General features: G+C 42.4%; 2 protein-coding genes across 6 annotated transcripts in view; both read left to right on the forward strand.

Moving 5' to 3' along the window:
- The window catches only part of dab1b (DAB adaptor protein 1b), an 86,165-nt gene extending 76,687 nt beyond the window's left edge, over nucleotides 1-9,478 (forward strand). For 2 of the 4 annotated variants that reach the window (XM_089007388.1, XM_089007386.1), the window contains exons 9-15: nucleotides 471-530; nucleotides 2,913-2,960; nucleotides 3,223-3,334; nucleotides 5,278-5,889; nucleotides 7,485-7,612; nucleotides 7,863-7,965; nucleotides 8,252-9,478. In XM_089007388.1, coding sequence (XP_088863514.1) covers nucleotides 471-530; nucleotides 2,913-2,960; nucleotides 3,223-3,334; nucleotides 5,278-5,889; nucleotides 7,485-7,612; nucleotides 7,863-7,952 — 1,050 coding nt within the window. In that variant the 3' untranslated portion in view covers nucleotides 7,953-7,965; nucleotides 8,252-9,478. Of the gene's footprint in view, nucleotides 1-470; nucleotides 531-2,912; nucleotides 2,961-3,222; nucleotides 3,335-5,277; nucleotides 5,890-7,484; nucleotides 7,613-7,862; nucleotides 8,043-8,251 lie in introns of those variants that run through there. The other 2 variants (XM_089007389.1, XM_089007387.1) reach the window with 2 other exon arrangements.
- Nucleotides 9,479-10,386: 908 nt separating this feature from the next.
- Nucleotides 10,387-16,306, forward strand: c8b (complement C8 beta chain). 2 transcript variants are annotated; one of them, XR_016116351.1, is made up of 13 exons: nucleotides 10,387-10,632; nucleotides 10,749-10,896; nucleotides 11,381-11,528; nucleotides 12,620-12,761; nucleotides 12,839-12,971; nucleotides 13,108-13,305; nucleotides 13,376-13,616; nucleotides 13,768-13,896; nucleotides 14,019-14,182; nucleotides 15,112-15,265; nucleotides 15,541-15,612; nucleotides 15,688-15,960; nucleotides 16,136-16,306. XR_016116351.1 is itself a non-coding variant. In XM_089007385.1 (12 exons), the coding sequence occupies exons 1-12, from the start codon at nucleotides 10,574-10,576 to the stop codon at nucleotides 15,840-15,842; spliced, it is 1,743 nt and encodes a 580-aa protein (XP_088863511.1). In that variant the 5' UTR covers nucleotides 10,387-10,573; the 3' UTR covers nucleotides 15,843-16,306. The 2 variants fall into 2 exon arrangements, 1 of the variants encoding a protein (XP_088863511.1); XM_089007385.1 differs by having other exon boundaries at nucleotides 15,688-16,306.
- The last annotated feature ends 88 nt before the right edge of the window (nucleotides 16,307-16,394 follow it).

Raw genomic sequence — 16,394 nt, forward strand, 5'->3', positions numbered from 1 at the left:
CACTTGCCATGCCATTTGATCTGGCAGTGAAACAAGATCAATAGACTTGAGCGGAGGGGAGAAAAAAAAAACATAAGCAAAAGTTAACCAGCGCAGGGAGCAAAGAGAGACAGCAGGAGAGGTTAAAAGCGACAGCTCGTTTCTCGTGACTGGGAGAGAAATATTAGCTGAGGCAATTTCTTATGGTCAGATAAGCTTGACTCGTGCAGAATAACAATGGGCCTTCTACAATGCATAGGCTGGCCTTGTTTGCGATCGATATTGATTTTACTAGATTTGATTCAGAAGCACCACTGTACCGTTAGCATAACCCCTTAGCTAGAAAAGATCCTAAAAAAAGAGGTGAGAAATGGACGAAATCAAAATGTGCTCATATTTTTATGCTTTGGTCATTTGAAACGCCAAAGTAGCAAAAATCCATCTTGCTATGCTATTTATTTACATTTGAATCGACCTCCAATCCAATGCAGGTCCCAACCAGTCAGCAGAAGGAAGGCATCTATGATGTCCCCAAACGCCATTTCATGACTGTAGGTGTTCTTTTCTTTTTTTTATGATTTCTTTGGACACACACCTCCACCTTCGAACCTCTCTGTTGGGTGCCCATGAAGAAAATCTGATTGGTTGACCGTGGTCATGTCACGCCCGTAATTTCACGAGACATTTCAAAGCAAGGTCCCAAAATGCCCTTAACTCATTCACTGCCAGACATGTGCAAAAATGGGTCCACCCAGTGCCAGGGTTTTTGTCATTGTCACTCGACTTTCAGGACGCAGAATATTGAGTTTTAAGAATACATAAACATTCAATGTGGCGTCTGAAAATGAAAATGGCATCTGCTACACGGGAGCTGGTCACGTGACCAAGTCACGTGACCAAGTCGACCAATGGCGCGACCGATACAGATTTCGATAATGCCAGTACTGTATAGAAACCCCTAAGCAAATATCGATTCATCTTAAATATCTTTTGTATCGAACAAAAAACAAAAAACAAAATACAGGAGCTGCTGGAAAGGCAGCCATTCTTGCGGCGTCATCTTGAAGTAAAAAAAAAAAAAAAAAAAAACTCAATAACAAATATGACAACACAAAGACACAGAGAGTCATTCATTCTTCAGCACTTGCTGTACCCTCTTTGTGACATGAAGCAGTTCTAGATGAAAGAGGAAAGGATCAAAGCGTCCTTTTCAGCAGTGGATCAGGGACGTCATGGTGGAATGTGCACGTCTACTCCAAACTAAATGTTGAAAGCAAACATTAAGTGGTTTAACAATAGCTGGAAACATGGGAAAAAGGGAAATGTTTACCCCTTGTGGAAGGGAAAAAACATTGACAGATGCTTGGCCAGCGCTTTTTCGGCACCCCAGCAAGAAAAAAAGCCAGAACAAATTCTGGAATGGCGCTCTGTCATATTTTCAATTACCGAATACATTCATGAATGGAAGTGAATGAGTTAAGCCCCCCCCCCCCCCCCCCCCCCCCCCCCCAAAAAAAAATATATATATATATATAAAATAAGATAAATAAATCTTATCTGTGACCAGATGTCCCAGACCAGGACGGAGTCCATTCCGTCTTCCTTCAGGGGAGGACAATGCGAGGTTTGTTGGTGGGGTGTCATTGGTTTGAGTTGCATGAGATGTAGCCATTTAGTCGTCCTTCACAAGAAGCCTCCCACCGAAAGGCACTCCCCCCCCCAACCATTCCAAGAAACCCCCAAAATAAATTCCATATCATCCATTTTTCAGCAATAATCCCTTCAACTGCGACAAAAAGTATTTCTTCTCGTTGACTCAAGAAGAAAAATCCTGCTCGCGCGGTGCTTCTCTCTCACCACCGTCGCTGTTGTTGTTGTGCTTGTTGCCGAGCATCATGGAAGCGATAACCCGCCTCGGCCTCTTTGCTATCTCACTCACACAGCTAGCATAAGTAGCAGCGCCTCCATATCGCTAAGTGTTACTGCTTGTCTGTTCATTCAGTCGGAGCTTTTTTGAGAGCCAAGAGCTCTCCCCTCGATGTCTGTCGCTGCCTGCGGAGGGGTGGGGTGGAGGTGGTGGTGAGGGGGGTGTCTCAGCGTACACTTGTTTACTTTTCTCTCCAAACTCGGAGCCATTCTGCTAGCCCTCAATGGTCACAAAGCGCAAACTGTGAGATCCGTTATGTCAAAGAGGACATAAAAGACTCCTTTGCGGCGATCCTGATTGCTGGTGGGGGTCTTCAATCTCTTTCTTTCTCTTCCAGGGTGTGGGGGGCTACCTTTCCACGTGCAGCACTTTCTTTCCAGCATGCAAATCCTTGTTTTCTGTGCTCTTGTGGCAACTCATTGTCTGCTTATGCATGCCCCCCCCCAGATACATTTCATGCAACGTCGCTCTTCCACAGCTTCGATAATGGCGGTGTCCCACATCCACACCCCTTCCGTCCATAGAGGGGAGTCATTTCTATTCATAATGTGGGCCCTTTTGTTAGAAGTCGGGTTTTTCCTGGAGCCTCGTCCCTCATCGGCTCCCTCGACGGTGTACTCACACGGTAGCGTCAGCATTCCAAATCAGGTCAGACTCTCAAAGGACGCTTTGGATTGGCGGACGCAAGAATATCTAATCAGGGTCTGTTTTATGGAACTGAATAGCCCCTTACCCACTCAATTATAGCGAGGCGTGAAAAGGCCCATTCAAGATCCATTTTCTGATAACGGAACAAAAGAGTATAGTGGTTTCTTTCCATGCGCAGTGCAAACGTCTGAGTGAAGAGCGATCCCACCCCACCTTCTCACACCACCCTCCCCCGTACCACCATCCCACCGCCGCTGTAGTCCACACGGGGATGAATTCAAGAATGTATGACGATTGAATTTCAATTTGGGGATGTGTCATTGTACCTTTTTTGTCTCTCCATTGGTTCGTTTCACAGAATATCAACCACTTTGACCTTTTCGGCGACATGTCCACTCCTCCCTCGGTGAGTACACAACCCGAAAAAAACTATGTTTGTGCCGCTCCGACACATTAACAGTCACGTTTGATTCCGACATCATGTACGACAAAGCCTGGTAGAATTCGATCTACATTGGGATTTGTTTCTCGACGGACACATTCTGTTATCCTCAACAATATCGTACATTTCGTTCTATGACAAGCCACCATACAGTCCTCAAATGTGTCAAGCCTGCTGAACAAAAACAACTTCTGAGTGACTTTAATCAAGGTACATACTCTCTCAGATGCCCCCTTCACCTGCCAACACACTGGACCCGACCAGGAGCAGCCGCCAGCAGCAGCAGCCCAATCCCGCCGAGATGTACGCCCCCTTCAGCCCCACCTCTGTGCCATCTGGTGAGTCACTTGACCTGACGTCACAAAAAAATAAAAGTTGTGCTGAGTTCACTCCATCTTCTTTCGCCAAGACTATACATCTACTCAAAACGCAGCTGTAAAGTCTACATGTACCATATTTTCCAGTGTATAATGCTTATCAAAGTATAAGGTGCACCTTCAATGAATGAAAAAAAGTTTTCCAAAGACAATATATAAATACATATAAAGGTTTTCCAAATATAAGGCACACCACATCATAAGGCGCTACAGTAGAGGCAGGGGTTACGTCTTCTATGAGGGAAAATGGAGTCGGTAGCTGATGACAATTGTTGCTCAATAGTACTTCACTTATACTGTAAGGGGCACCTGCGTATATTGAAGAAAATGAAGGCTTTACGTTACATTTTTAATTCATCACTGCCATTCCCAAATTTACTCGGGAATTGAAACTATGAGCGCCATTCCCGAATTTGTTCTTTTTTTTTCCTGGGGTGCCGATAAAGCGCTGGCCAGACATCTGACAATGTTTTTTCCCTTCCACAAGGGGGTATCATTTCCCCTTTTTCCATTATTGTACTTTGTTCCAGCTTCAGCTGTTGTTAAAGCGCTATATTAACCAATATGTATGCATTTAATTGTATTTTGGACATCCACCCTCATTTCAGGCTCATATAACTTCAGGCACATATAATTTAGGAATTAACTCTTTTTTTTCCTGATGAAAGAAAGGAGTCTAAGGTTTCTTATGGTGCATTGAGTGTTTATGTAGTCGTAAAACTCATAATTCTCTGGGTCCTGGGATTTGAGTGACAATGACAAAAACCCTGGCACTGGTGCGGACATATTTTTTGCACGTCTGACAGTGAATGAGTTAAGTGGACTATACAGTGACACCTTGGCTTACGAACTTAATTGGTTCCCAGACAGTGTGTGTAACGTGAAGTGTGTATCCCAAAAAAATATTTCCCATAGGAAACCATTAAAATGACAATAATCCGTTCCCAGGTCCCCATAAAACATAATTTTCTACTTTCTAATTTTCTAAACCTTAAAACTACACAAAATATACATTATTTTATGTAGAACAAATGTGCTATGGTATCATAATTAAAGAAATAAACTGTACTGTACAATAAGGTCATTTTATTTACCTTTGTGATGGTCGATGGCTTGATGGAATGGAGTGGCCGGTTTCCTCAGCATTAAACACTTGATGAGGAACGTAACCTTGTTCTTTCACTATCTTGAGGAATGATCCCTTGTAGGTGCTTTCTCTGTGATAATTGTACCTAGTTCATCAATTGTGATCTGTTTAGCTGGGTTAATAGCTTTTTGCATCAAGTGTACAGATGGCTTGTGCGGGTTATTTATGGAGCCTGATTGATGGGATATTTTAACCTTCCAGTCTACACTCTGCTTTTGAAATGTCAAAGTTGAAACAAGTCCAAATTTCACTGTTTTCTATCCATTTTCTCACCATTTCACTTTTGAGGTATCACTGAACACCACTTCTACTTAAAAAAAAAAAAAACATTTCATTCATAAACGCCTTTAGAAACTCTCACGGTCACTTTCCAGTCACAATGAGTTTCAATCAAGGAAATGTTAGCCATCAGAAAAGTATCGTAATGTGTAAAACACAGCTGCTACCTGTGGTAAACCCTGGAAAGCATTTATTTAGTTAAATTATTATTTTTATATGGCATTTAATGTTTGATTTAAATGTTGTGAGCACGACTATGGATTTACTGTGAACAAGCCACCTGATTACAGAGTAAGTCCATGAATGAATTGATATTTGCCTGCCATCGATGATGGAAATAAAACCAAGGAAAGCCGCGTACAAGGTCCGTTTTGCTTTCCTGGCGACCCAAATTGATTTATGGTGGTAATTTTGCAAGTTGTGAGCGAAACGTTCCCCTTCTTCTCCAGCTGTAATGCGCGTCATTTCCTTCTCTCAGGTTATATGACCATGGGCCCCGTGCAGACGTCCCAGTGGGCCCAGCAGCCGTTTCCGGGCCAGGCTCAGACTCTCGCCTTCCCCGTGCAGGGGCCTTTGCAAGTGGCCCAAGTGCTGCCAGGAGGCCAGCCCCTCATCTGGAGCCAGGCCAACATTTTCCGAGCCACCCAGCAGCAATGGGCGGCCGTGGCGGCGTACATGCCGGCCCAGACTATGGCTGTGGGCGGGCACGCCATCCCGGCCGCCGTGCTCCAAGGCTTGGTGCCCATGACGACCGTCTGCCAGCAAGCCTGCGACCTGTCTGCCCCCTCCTCAGCCATCGCCAGCCCGCAGCACACGAACGCCGATCCCGCTCTGCTCCAGAGGCAGTTCAGCCTGTCGAAAGACGGCCTGTGCGTGGACTCGGATGCGGGGGAGGGCCCGTCGACATTGGGGGCGGGGCCTGCCGGGGCATCAGGGAGCAGGTGCGCGACGCCAGACCTCGGGGGCGTTAACAACGGTCAGCCGCTGTCACCTCCCGCTACCGCCGCATTGGAAGACGAAGGCAGTGACCTTGATCTGTCCCGGATGACCTTGAGCCCCGGTACATCCACATCGCCATCTACAGAATCACGTGAGTGTTCTCAATTGTCGCTTCTGAATGCCACATCGACGTCTTCTTGCATAAACGGTGCCACTTTCTTAACTCAATCCCTGCCAGACATGCAAAAATGCATCCACTCCAATGCCTGGGTTTTTGTCATTGTCACTTGAATTCCAGGACCCACAGAATATTGAGTTTTAGGACTACATAAACATTCAAAAACCTTAAATATTTGGTTTTCAAGTGCCACTGCGTCACATGTTTTCAGACAAAAGCATTTTCAACATCAAGACAAGTTCATACACAGAAATGCAATAACAAGAAGGAATATGAGCTTCAAATACTGGCTGTCCAAAATACAATCTAATCCAAACATATTGGTTTAGCATTCAATATAGCGTTACTAAATTTAGACTTTCTGCTTTCACCAGAAAAAAAAGTTAATTCCCAAGTTATGGGTCTGGAGTTATCAGAGCTTGAAGTGGGGGTGGCTGTACAAAATACAATACAATACAGTAAAGTCTCGTTATATCGATATCGGATATATCGATAGTCCCGGTTATATCGATACTATTTCTATGCACGCACGGAGAAAATTACATGCAAACAGGGTCGGATATATCAATAGTCCCGGTTATATCGAGATTTTTTCGGACTCCCTTGAATATCGATATAACGAGACTTTACTGTACTTACATATTGGTTTATATAGCGCTTTAACAACAGCTGAAGCTGTAACAAAGCGCTGACATGAAAAAAGGGAAATTATGCCCCCATGTGAAAGGGAAAAACATTGGCAAAGGTCTGGCCAGTGCTTTATCGGCATCCCAGGAAGAAAAACCAAAACCCGAACAAATTCCCGAATGAATTTGGGAATGGCAGTGAATAAGTTAATTTAATTGTTTTTTTAAAATTATTTTCTTTTATTTATTTTTTTCCACAGGCACTCGTTATGCAAAATATGCCGACTTTGCCCTTTTCGCCATTGTTTGTCCCAACACGCAGCAAACCTTTGGCAAGATATTTCTTGACACATTAGCGCGCGGTGAAGCTAAGAACACTTGGAGGAAAAAAGGCAACATGTAAAGGCCATCCAAGGGTCCACTTGCAGATTTAATTTACATCCGACGCTTTGGTCAAATGAAGCTCTATTGGAGCCTTTCCAAATTTTAAATGCCACCCAAGAGAGGATAAAATACCTCAACGTTTACGTTATCTATCTGTCTGTCTGTCCATCCATCTATCCATCCATCTCTTTGTGTGTTTGTTTTTTGTCGCTCTTCATCTTCACCTATGTGCTCTCAGGTCGTAAAATATTCTGGATAGAAAAACGGCACTTTTTTCCCCAATCAAATAATACATAAAAAAGAGACAGGCGTTTTTTTATGACATGGTTTTGAAGGAATCCACTTAGATGTTATCTTTTGTGTTGTCCCTGAAGGACTATCCAATATATTTTTGTGCCAAAAGTGAGAAAAAAACACAAGCATTTGATTTGATTATTTATGAAGTATTTCTATTCACTCTTCCTTGGCCTTGAAGTGGAGGAAACACAGATTTAGTTGACTTTTTTATTATTGCACTTGGATTGTATCTCTTCAATTAAGCACACCTTCACTTGACAGCGTCCACTCCAGCGCCTCAACAGAACTCTTCATCAGACTGCACCCCAGGCCAAGTGAACACCATCCCCACAGACCACGCCCCTGTTGAGCCCATGGGCGACTCCACCCGTGCCAAGGACGAGCAATTGGTAAACCGGCGAATCAGTAAAATAACTGAGTGGAATGTCACGATTTGTTCCATGTTTGACAACCTCTAAGGAGAATATAATGTGATGAATTTGGCAGAGTAGCTCTAAGCTCATCTTATTGACAGAAAAAAAGTCAAGCCAGTCCTCAAAGGTCAAAGTTTATCGGAGTTGCTTGTAAGCAACAACATGAAAAACAACACAATTGTAACTTATCTCGACGTGGATAAATTAATATCCTCCTTTTCCGTAGGACTCTGCCGTCCCAAGGTCGTCCTCTCCGTTGGCTGGAGGAGTCGGTGATCCATCTGACGATCAGGCGTGTCTACGGGAAGACAGCTAGAGAACATATAAGAGTGGGTGTCTACATCATTTCCTGATTGAGCCACTAAACTCTTCGCTTTTCTTTCTCCCTTTAATTTAACAGCTCGTTGATTATCCTTACATTCAAAATGTTCCTTTTTATTTCGTGTTTTTTTCTTGCCGATTGATTTCGTTGCTCTCGTTTCAAACCCTTCCTTGTCCACATCCCTCTTTCGCGTCATCTCCATTTTGCTCGCTTCGTACAGAATGGTACACTATCGCCATCTAACGGCCGGATTTGTAACTACGCTGAGTGTTAAGTGCTCTTCCTCTTTTTAGGAAAACGGAAGCTGCAAAGGGTCGAAACAGAAGCTTGAAAGAATAAAAGAAAAATGTTTAAAAGGACTACATCAATTCAACTGTGTTTTTTGGTTTGTTTCGTTCCTGTTTACGGTGAGTTGTCAAAACAAGCTGGCCACATAAAAATAACTCTTGACGTGGCGCTATCACCCAATCAAGTAACCCTTTCAGCCAAGAAGTGACCTTTCATCTTCGCCCTGAAAGCCCAAATGGGAAGAAACTGCACTTATGTCTAGGATGACAACTCAAACGGCTGTGATAATTTTGCTCACTCTTATTTTTTTCTCAAGAGGAGCAGCGTCCTTCATGTTTGACCTTCACTCTGTGGATCGCCACCAGCAAGGACCATGAGAAGAACTGTGCGCTGACGCATAGCGTTTTCATGGTGTCGCCATGTCGGTCCATTCCTCGGTTTGCATGAAAAAAATTCATGTGGATTTAGTAGGCTGGGATGTGGAGAAAGAGGCAAGGCGTTGGGGGGTCGGGGGTGGGGGGGGGAGACCACTACCGTTGGAACTTTCTTTGAGGTCTGAAACAAATCAACATTTGTGTTATTTTATTCGTCAAACTGTTGTTAGAAAAATATCCGAAAAATACGTTCATGTCCAAATCTAATTTGCCAAACTCAATTTTTTTGTTGTGAAAAAAAAAAAGATCGCCTCTGTGCCATCCCATGGCGCCTTCGGATGCACCTCAGCCTTTGACATCTGGGTGTTTGTTTTTGCCAATTTTCGTTTTTTTCTGCAAATGTCTTTGTTTATGTTTGGTTGGTGAGATATTATCTGTAAATCTGTGTTTTATGATCGATCAAAATCAGGTCGGCTGTACCTGTCTCACTCATGTTAAGAAAGGTCATGCACTTTTTCTGCAAAATAGATGACACTCTCCTGTACATCTCTTTGTTGTTTTCATCCTCTGCATTTTGGAAACACTGTCCACCCCACTGGATCAAACTGTTGATTTTTTTTCCTCAAATTTATATCAATCAATAGAAATATCACTATAAATTTGTTCGAGTTACAATTTAAACCTATACCCTCTGCTCGTGTAAGAAAACATGAAATAGTCCAAGATATTTTGTAAATTTTATTTATGGATTTAAGAAATATGAAAAAAGGGACTTTTGTACATCGATTCCCCCATACGCTGTACCTGTGCCACTGTTAAGTCACAAATTAAATAAAATGTGATTGCCAACGTACTTTATACCCTTTGATTTTCTTTTCTCTTTATCGAGAACTTGACTTGAAATTGACTGTGAACTCTCCCACAGCAGCGCAGCCCACCCTCTTGCATACAGGTGTCAAACTCAAGACTTGGAGGAAACCGTAACTACAATGTTGTCGCTGACATAAATTATTTTGCAACTTTGTCAGATTTGCCGGTCGTTGCTCGTCTGTAAAATTACTAATATGACATCTAAATGGCCTCTGTCGGACTTGTGCATTTTATTGATTTCTTTTTATATTCTAAAATGTGTCATATTGTTAGCAATACAGCTGTCAGGTAAAATAATTCCCAGTTTAGTAGGTAATTTTTGAAGAAACTTTTTAGGATACAAGCAGCAATGATTTTACATTTGAAAATCGAGTTTAAAAGCAATAATCAGTCATTTTCATTGTCTTTTTTTTTTGAAACATTTTTTTAGGAATTACAAGCTGCCATGATTTGACATTTGAAAAGGAGTTAAAAAAACAATCAGTATTTTTCATAGTTTTCTTTTTTTATGAAAAACAACAATAACTATTAAAAAATGGCAGAATCAATCCATTTATTCAATTATATCAATATGTGTTGAACTAAAAGATTCCCAATAGGTCTTTTAATTGTATGTAGTGTTGCTTATTTGTTTTTTGTTTTTTGTTTTTTCAGTGTTGTCAAATTTTCGGGAGCTAATTAACCAAGTTCCAAATGCTTTGAAAGTGAAAACACCGCCAGCAGTCAACAATTATTAATAGACATCTGGGAGGTGGCTCTCTGTGATTTCACAAGTACGGTACATTCGTGTTCGTTCTCTTGAGTAAACAGAGGAGGTGCAGGATTGTGTCATTTTGTAAAACGAGTGTCGCTAAACAAAGTTTAAAGGCCAATCTTTGTGATCAACAAACATTTGACAGCACGAGTCACAGGAATATACTTTCTTACAAAGGGATGTCTCACCCCCCCTCCCCACCTTCTTTCATCTCTCTGATGCTTATTTGCGCCCGATTTAGGAAACAGAATTAATACAAAGTGTACAACGCGAAGTTAGATCACTTTATTTACTTCTCGCAATTCCCTTGCTGGTCATATCGTCCCGCGATGTTTTTGACATGGAAATTCTCTATTCGCTGCAGTCTCCTCACCTTACTGCTTTTGAGGTAAGATACTTTCAAGTCAATATACTTCATATGTAGATTGCCTTTAACTCACTGATATGCAACAGTCAGGAACGACTCCATAAATGTTATATATTGTTATATTTGATGTGTCACAGTCCAGTTGATGTCGCAACCGCCAACGGTGAGGATGCGGCAGTCCGCGAGGCTCGCTCGGTTGATGGCCAGGCACCGGTTCAGCCAGTCGACTGTGTTCTGTCAGAGTGGAGTCCATGGTCACGCTGTGACGTTTGCCAGGAAAAAAGAGTAAGTACAATTATAAGACAACAATAAGCCATCAGGTGTAAATCACAAGAATATGCCTGAGTTCAGTTCGACGTTGCTATTTGATAGTCTTGAACAAAATCTAATAGACTTCAACGTACACCTGCGTTCATGTTGAATTGCCGTCAATGTTTGTGTTGAATATGACTGACATTTGTGACCCTGATGTGTAAAAATTTCACACACTTTGAGGCAAAATAAAATTATTATATTGAACTGCAAACAATGCAAATGGTCTTATTCTATGCTACGATATTAAATGTCAGTAGAGTCGCTGGGCTGGCGTCACCATAGCAACAACTTGAAAAATGATAAATGGCATTTAAAAAAAACAGAGTCCTCTTCGACAATAAATGAAAAGGTGGGAAAAAATGAAAGTGGGCCGCATTTCATAAGATTGCATTGCAAAAGATTTTCCCGTCTGTCTCTAAATATGCTTCTCTCCATCTCTGTCAACGTTGCGCAGTACCGCTATGCCAAAGTGAGCCAGCCATCACAGTTTGGAGGGGAGCCATGTCATTTGCAAGGCAGACAGGAAGAAAGCTGCCAGATTCCGGCACGTTACACCTGTAACAACATTCCACTCTGCGAAGGTTTCCTTTGCAGCCAAACAGGCAGGTCACACCCACCGCTCAGTCGCACTCCTGGTCTTCAGTTTGATGTCATTTTGGACAACGGACTGTATTTGTTGGACTGTGGATGACATGGTTCGCAGGTCTGCTTCACAGTGCGGGGATGCGGGGTTCGTTTCCTGCTGCTGGCTTCCTATGTGGAGTTTGCACATGTCTTCCATGTGCCTGTGTGGGTTTTATCCGGGTACACTGGTTTCCTCACACATTCCAAAATCATGCATCACAGGTTAATGGAACCCTCCAAAGTGTCCCAAGGTGTGATTGTGAGCACAAAAAAAATCATGTTTGTCTCTGTATGCCCTGCGATTGTCTGGCAACCAGTTCAGGGTTTCCGCCGCCTACTGCCCGAAGGCAGATGAGATAGGATCCAACACCCCCCACGACCCTCATGAGGAAAACGGATTCGAAAATGGTCTTTATTACAAACTCCCCACCAAAAATGAAATATTACAACATTTGATGTGCGGGGACTTTAACACATTCACTGCTAGATGATGTGCAAAAATGTGTTCAAACCTCTGCCATGGTTTTTGTCATTTTCACTCAGATTGCAGGACCCACAGAATATTGAGTTTTAGGACTCCATAAACATTCAATGCAGCATAATAAACCTTCGATTCTCTTCTTTCATCTGAAATAAAGAGTTAATTACTAAGTTATATGGTCTGGAGTTATCTGAGCTGAGGGGGCGGCTGTACAAAAGGCAAATGGTGCCCCCTTGTGGAAGGGTAAAAACATTGCCAGAGGTCTGACCAGCGCTTTATTGGCACCCCACACGCTGCAAGAAAGACCAATGGCGCTCCATGTCATATTTTCAATTCCCGAATAAATTCCCGAATGCTAGTGAACGATTTAAGAACTGAACTCTAAATGGCAATTATAATTTTGCCAAACCATAACTGCAATCGGCTCCATCTCATCCATAACTGTCACAACTACAGAACAGAAGATACATTGGGTAACAGTGTCTGACTCTTGACTTTCCACAAAGTTGTTTCTGGACCATCCAATAAGAAAAATGTTACTACATTTTAGTCATGCCTAAAAACCTTCACTTAAAACTCTCCCTGCAGGACGGTGTATTCCGAGGACGCTGCAATGTAACGGGGAGGATGACTGTGGTGACATGTCAGATGAAGCAGAATGCGACAAGAGCCAAAAGCCCTGCAGATACGAGGCTGAGGAGTACTGGGGTATCGAGAACCTTGCCAAGGGGTCCGTCGCCCTATCCTCACATAGAAATCTGGGATCTCACACACATGTATCAAATTATATATTTTTTTCTCCTTTAGAATCAACATCTTGAACAGTAATTTGGAGGGAGTCGTTCTTGATAACCGATACTATGCAGGGAGTTGTTTGCCTCACTACATCCAGGATGTTCGATTCAGGAAACCTTTCAACTTACAGCAGTACACTCTGCAGGTAAGCAATCACTCACAGAGAATCTAATCCAAGGAGCAAAACTTTGACTGATGACGAATCTTCTTCTGACCACGACACGCATAGTCGGTTGATAACGTACGATCTGGCCCCATAATATAGGAACATTTCTCTACAGACAAAAGGCTCGTACGATTTCACTCTGGAGGCTTTTGAGTCGTACTCGGACTACATGGAGCAAACCATTAAAGAGCGCATGACCCAAACCATCGTTTCCACCGGCTTTGCTATTCCGGGTATCGCCGAATTTGGCTACAATCACAACAAGGTCAAATACTCCAAGTCGGTCCAGAAGATTCGTCGGGCGGCTGGAAAAGTGAGAGGCCTTTCTGGGTAAAGTCGTGTTTGTATTCTTGCAAGTAAATCACACCAATTCCAACCCTCAGTCTTACAGCTTCATCCGAGCCAAAGCTGAGCTGGAGTTGGCCCAGTACATGCTCAAATCAGACAACTTGATGCTGAGTACGGAGTTCCTGCAGCGCCTTCGCTCCCTGCCTCAGGCCTACGTCTACGGCGAATACAGGCAGATCTACAGAGACTACGGCACACACTACATCACAGAGGCCGCCCTGGGAGGAGACTTTGAGCACACCATCATCCTGGACAAAGAAAAACTTGCAAAAACAGGTAATGGAGGCGAGCAGACGCCGCAAATGAACTCATGGGAAGCCTCGTCACTGCTTCTGCCGTGATGCTTGCCTCTTAAATCACCGCACGGGAATGCTGCATTTATCTCTCTAAATATGGAAAGGTTGAAACAAGGTCTTTGTTGCTCCAGATTATTCTTTGACGGACTACAAATCATGTACGCAGTCGGGATTGAAGGTCGGTGCTAACATATACGGCGTTTACGTGTCTGTGGGCTTTCAAGGGGGATCGTGCAATGGACTCCTCAATGAGATGGGAGGTAAGATATCTCATTACCAAATTGAAATGCACGCATATAACACCCGAACACGCAAGACACATTCTCCTTGGCAGTGCAGTTTGTGAAGCTTTGTACGTGTTAAATCAACCGGACTGTTTCAGAGGACACCTCGGATGGTAGCATGGTGGAAGACACAGTGGCAGTGGTACGGGGCGGTACCAGCGAATCCATCACTGCTTTGGTGTCCCAGAAGCTTCCCTCACCACAACTGATGAGAATTTGGGGCGAGGGAGTACGCTTCAATCCAGATTTCCTTCGCAGAACGGTATCACGCTATTTTATTTACACTTTATTTCAACTCTTGTCAAACTACTTTTTTTCCATGACCTAAAAACACCTCTAATGGTTGTGTCCATTTTTTTTTTCAAAAATATGCCCAATGCAGTACAAAAAAGTTATTCAACATTAATCTCCTTCCATTTTGTAGCCTTGAATAATGGCACAGTCACCCCTGCTAATTGATATCTGGGATGTATTGTCTTAATTTTCATGTATTTATTTATTTATTTGTTTGTTTCTTTATTTCGTTAGTTATTTTTCTTTGTTTATTTATTTATTTATTCACGTATTCACATGCATGTATTCACATATGTATTTATTCATTTATTCAACTATTGATATATTTATTTAATCTATTCATGTATTTATTTTTTATACACTTGCTTATTTATTTATTCATTCTTGTATGTATGTATTTATGTATTATCTTGTGACTGTAGAGACCTAGAGTTTTGAAAGGCGCTTAAAAATGAAATGTATTATTTATTAATTTATGTATTTATTCATTTATTCGTTTATTAATACATTCTTGTATTTATTTATTCATTCTTGTAATTAATTGTGTTTTTATTTAATTATTAATTGGTTCATTTTTGGTTTGGTGATTTTTTTTTTTTTTTTTTTTTTTTGTGAATCTGTGAATCGAATCCTGCATTTTCAATTCTAATTCTGCTTGTGGGATGGATAGGAGACCTCATTAACTTAACTTGACACATCTCAAGAAATATTTTGTTAGCAGAATTGGCATACTCCCGCAAGGCAAAGCAGCTGGCTGGCTTGATCAAAGAGCCAAGTTTGGGAGTCAACAGCAAAAGACGGCAAATGGAAAGTGTTCCAAATGAAAACGCAGTTAAGGTTCAGTTGATGAAGCGCTCCAGTTGTCTCTCATTCCGAGCATCTGTGTTTCCTCATTAGACTCGACCTCTGTATGAGCTGATCACCTCCACAGACTTTGCCCATGACAACATCCTGAAGACAAATCTGAAACGAGCTTTGTTTGAGTACTTGGAAGAGACCAGCTCCTGTCGATGTGCTCCCTGCCGCAATAATGGAGTGGCAGTACTCAGAGGTACCTCAAATTGATCCTCTGTCGAACCCTATTGCACAATTGATGCTGAGTGAGTCAAAATACGTGTGAAAATAAGGATTCTAAAGTGTAGTTTTGGGTAAAAATATTCCAAATGCATCTCATTGGGTGCCATTAGAATAAAACCAACATAGATTCTGGACACATTTTGGATAGTTTGAAGAAACGCAAAATCAAACAACTCAGTCACAAGTCTACAAAAACAGATATGTCGTTTGTATGGAACGCTACAAACGCATCCTCTATATTCTCCGCAGGCTCCAGATGTGACTGCGTGTGTCCAGTCGGCTACAGCGGCCACGGCTGTGAGGTCACGCACAGACAGAAAGGTTAGGTCATACAATATTAGGCCTGTTCCTCTTTGAAGTGTTGACACTGTGGACTGCGATGATATCATTGGACAGAAATCGCCATCGATGGCAGCTGGAGCTGCTGGGGTTCGTGGTCCTCCTGCAGCGGAAGAACAAAGACAAGGAGTCGCCAGTGTAACAACCCGCCACCCAGTAGTGACGGCTTGCCGTGCAGAGGCTTACAACAGGAGTCCATCGAATGCTTTTAAAATTGTCCAATGACATCGAGGTTGTCAGCCCAAACAAGTACAGCAACATACGTTGACAAGGACTGCTACAATGTGCCTTTTTTTTCGGGTCAGGGGCGTTCCTTTAGTGACGTCACGTACGGACTCGTCACCAACTCAAAAACAAGACTTCCTGAATATTCAGCGTGAGTCTTAAAACGTAAAATATAGCTATATGCGGTGGAATCTTATTAAAATACGCTCAGTAGAAGTCATTTGAAGCCATTTTACAAATTATGGACACAACTTGTCCGGAGACGTCGGTTGTCCTTTAAACCTTTTACAGAGAGGACCTATAATGACACAATGACACCAGAGGTCGAACTTCGTTTCGACATACCACGTGTACGTTTTCACAGCTAGAACATTCACATTCCATAGTCTTGGTTTCACAAAATTAATTTGCCGATGTTGCTTACAATATAAACATTATGATATGAAAACCAGATTTTTCTCACAAAAGACTGAAAAAAGCCTTCATTAAAATGAACTGTGGAAAGCTAGCTGTCTCCGTGACCTAGCTTAGGAACAACG

The sequence above is a fragment of the Hippocampus bargibanti genome, linkage group LG11, assembly GCF_051943395.1.
Source record: "Hippocampus bargibanti isolate YZ-2025 linkage group LG11, ASM5194339v1, whole genome shotgun sequence".
Lineage (NCBI taxonomy): Eukaryota > Metazoa > Chordata > Actinopteri > Syngnathiformes > Syngnathidae > Hippocampus > Hippocampus bargibanti.

Excerpts from the sequence above, each read along its gene's own strand:
- c8b (XM_089007385.1), top strand. The coding sequence starts at position 10,574 with ATGTTTTTGACATGGAAATTCTCTATTCGCTGCAGTCTCCTCACCTTA. Across the intron at positions 12,762-12,838 it reads ATCGAGAACCTTGCCAAGGG|AATCAACATCTTGAACAGTA; the intron begins GTCCGTCGCCCT and ends TTTCTCCTTTAG. Across the intron at positions 12,972-13,107 it reads TACAGCAGTACACTCTGCAG|ACAAAAGGCTCGTACGATTT; the intron begins GTAAGCAATCAC and ends ATTTCTCTACAG.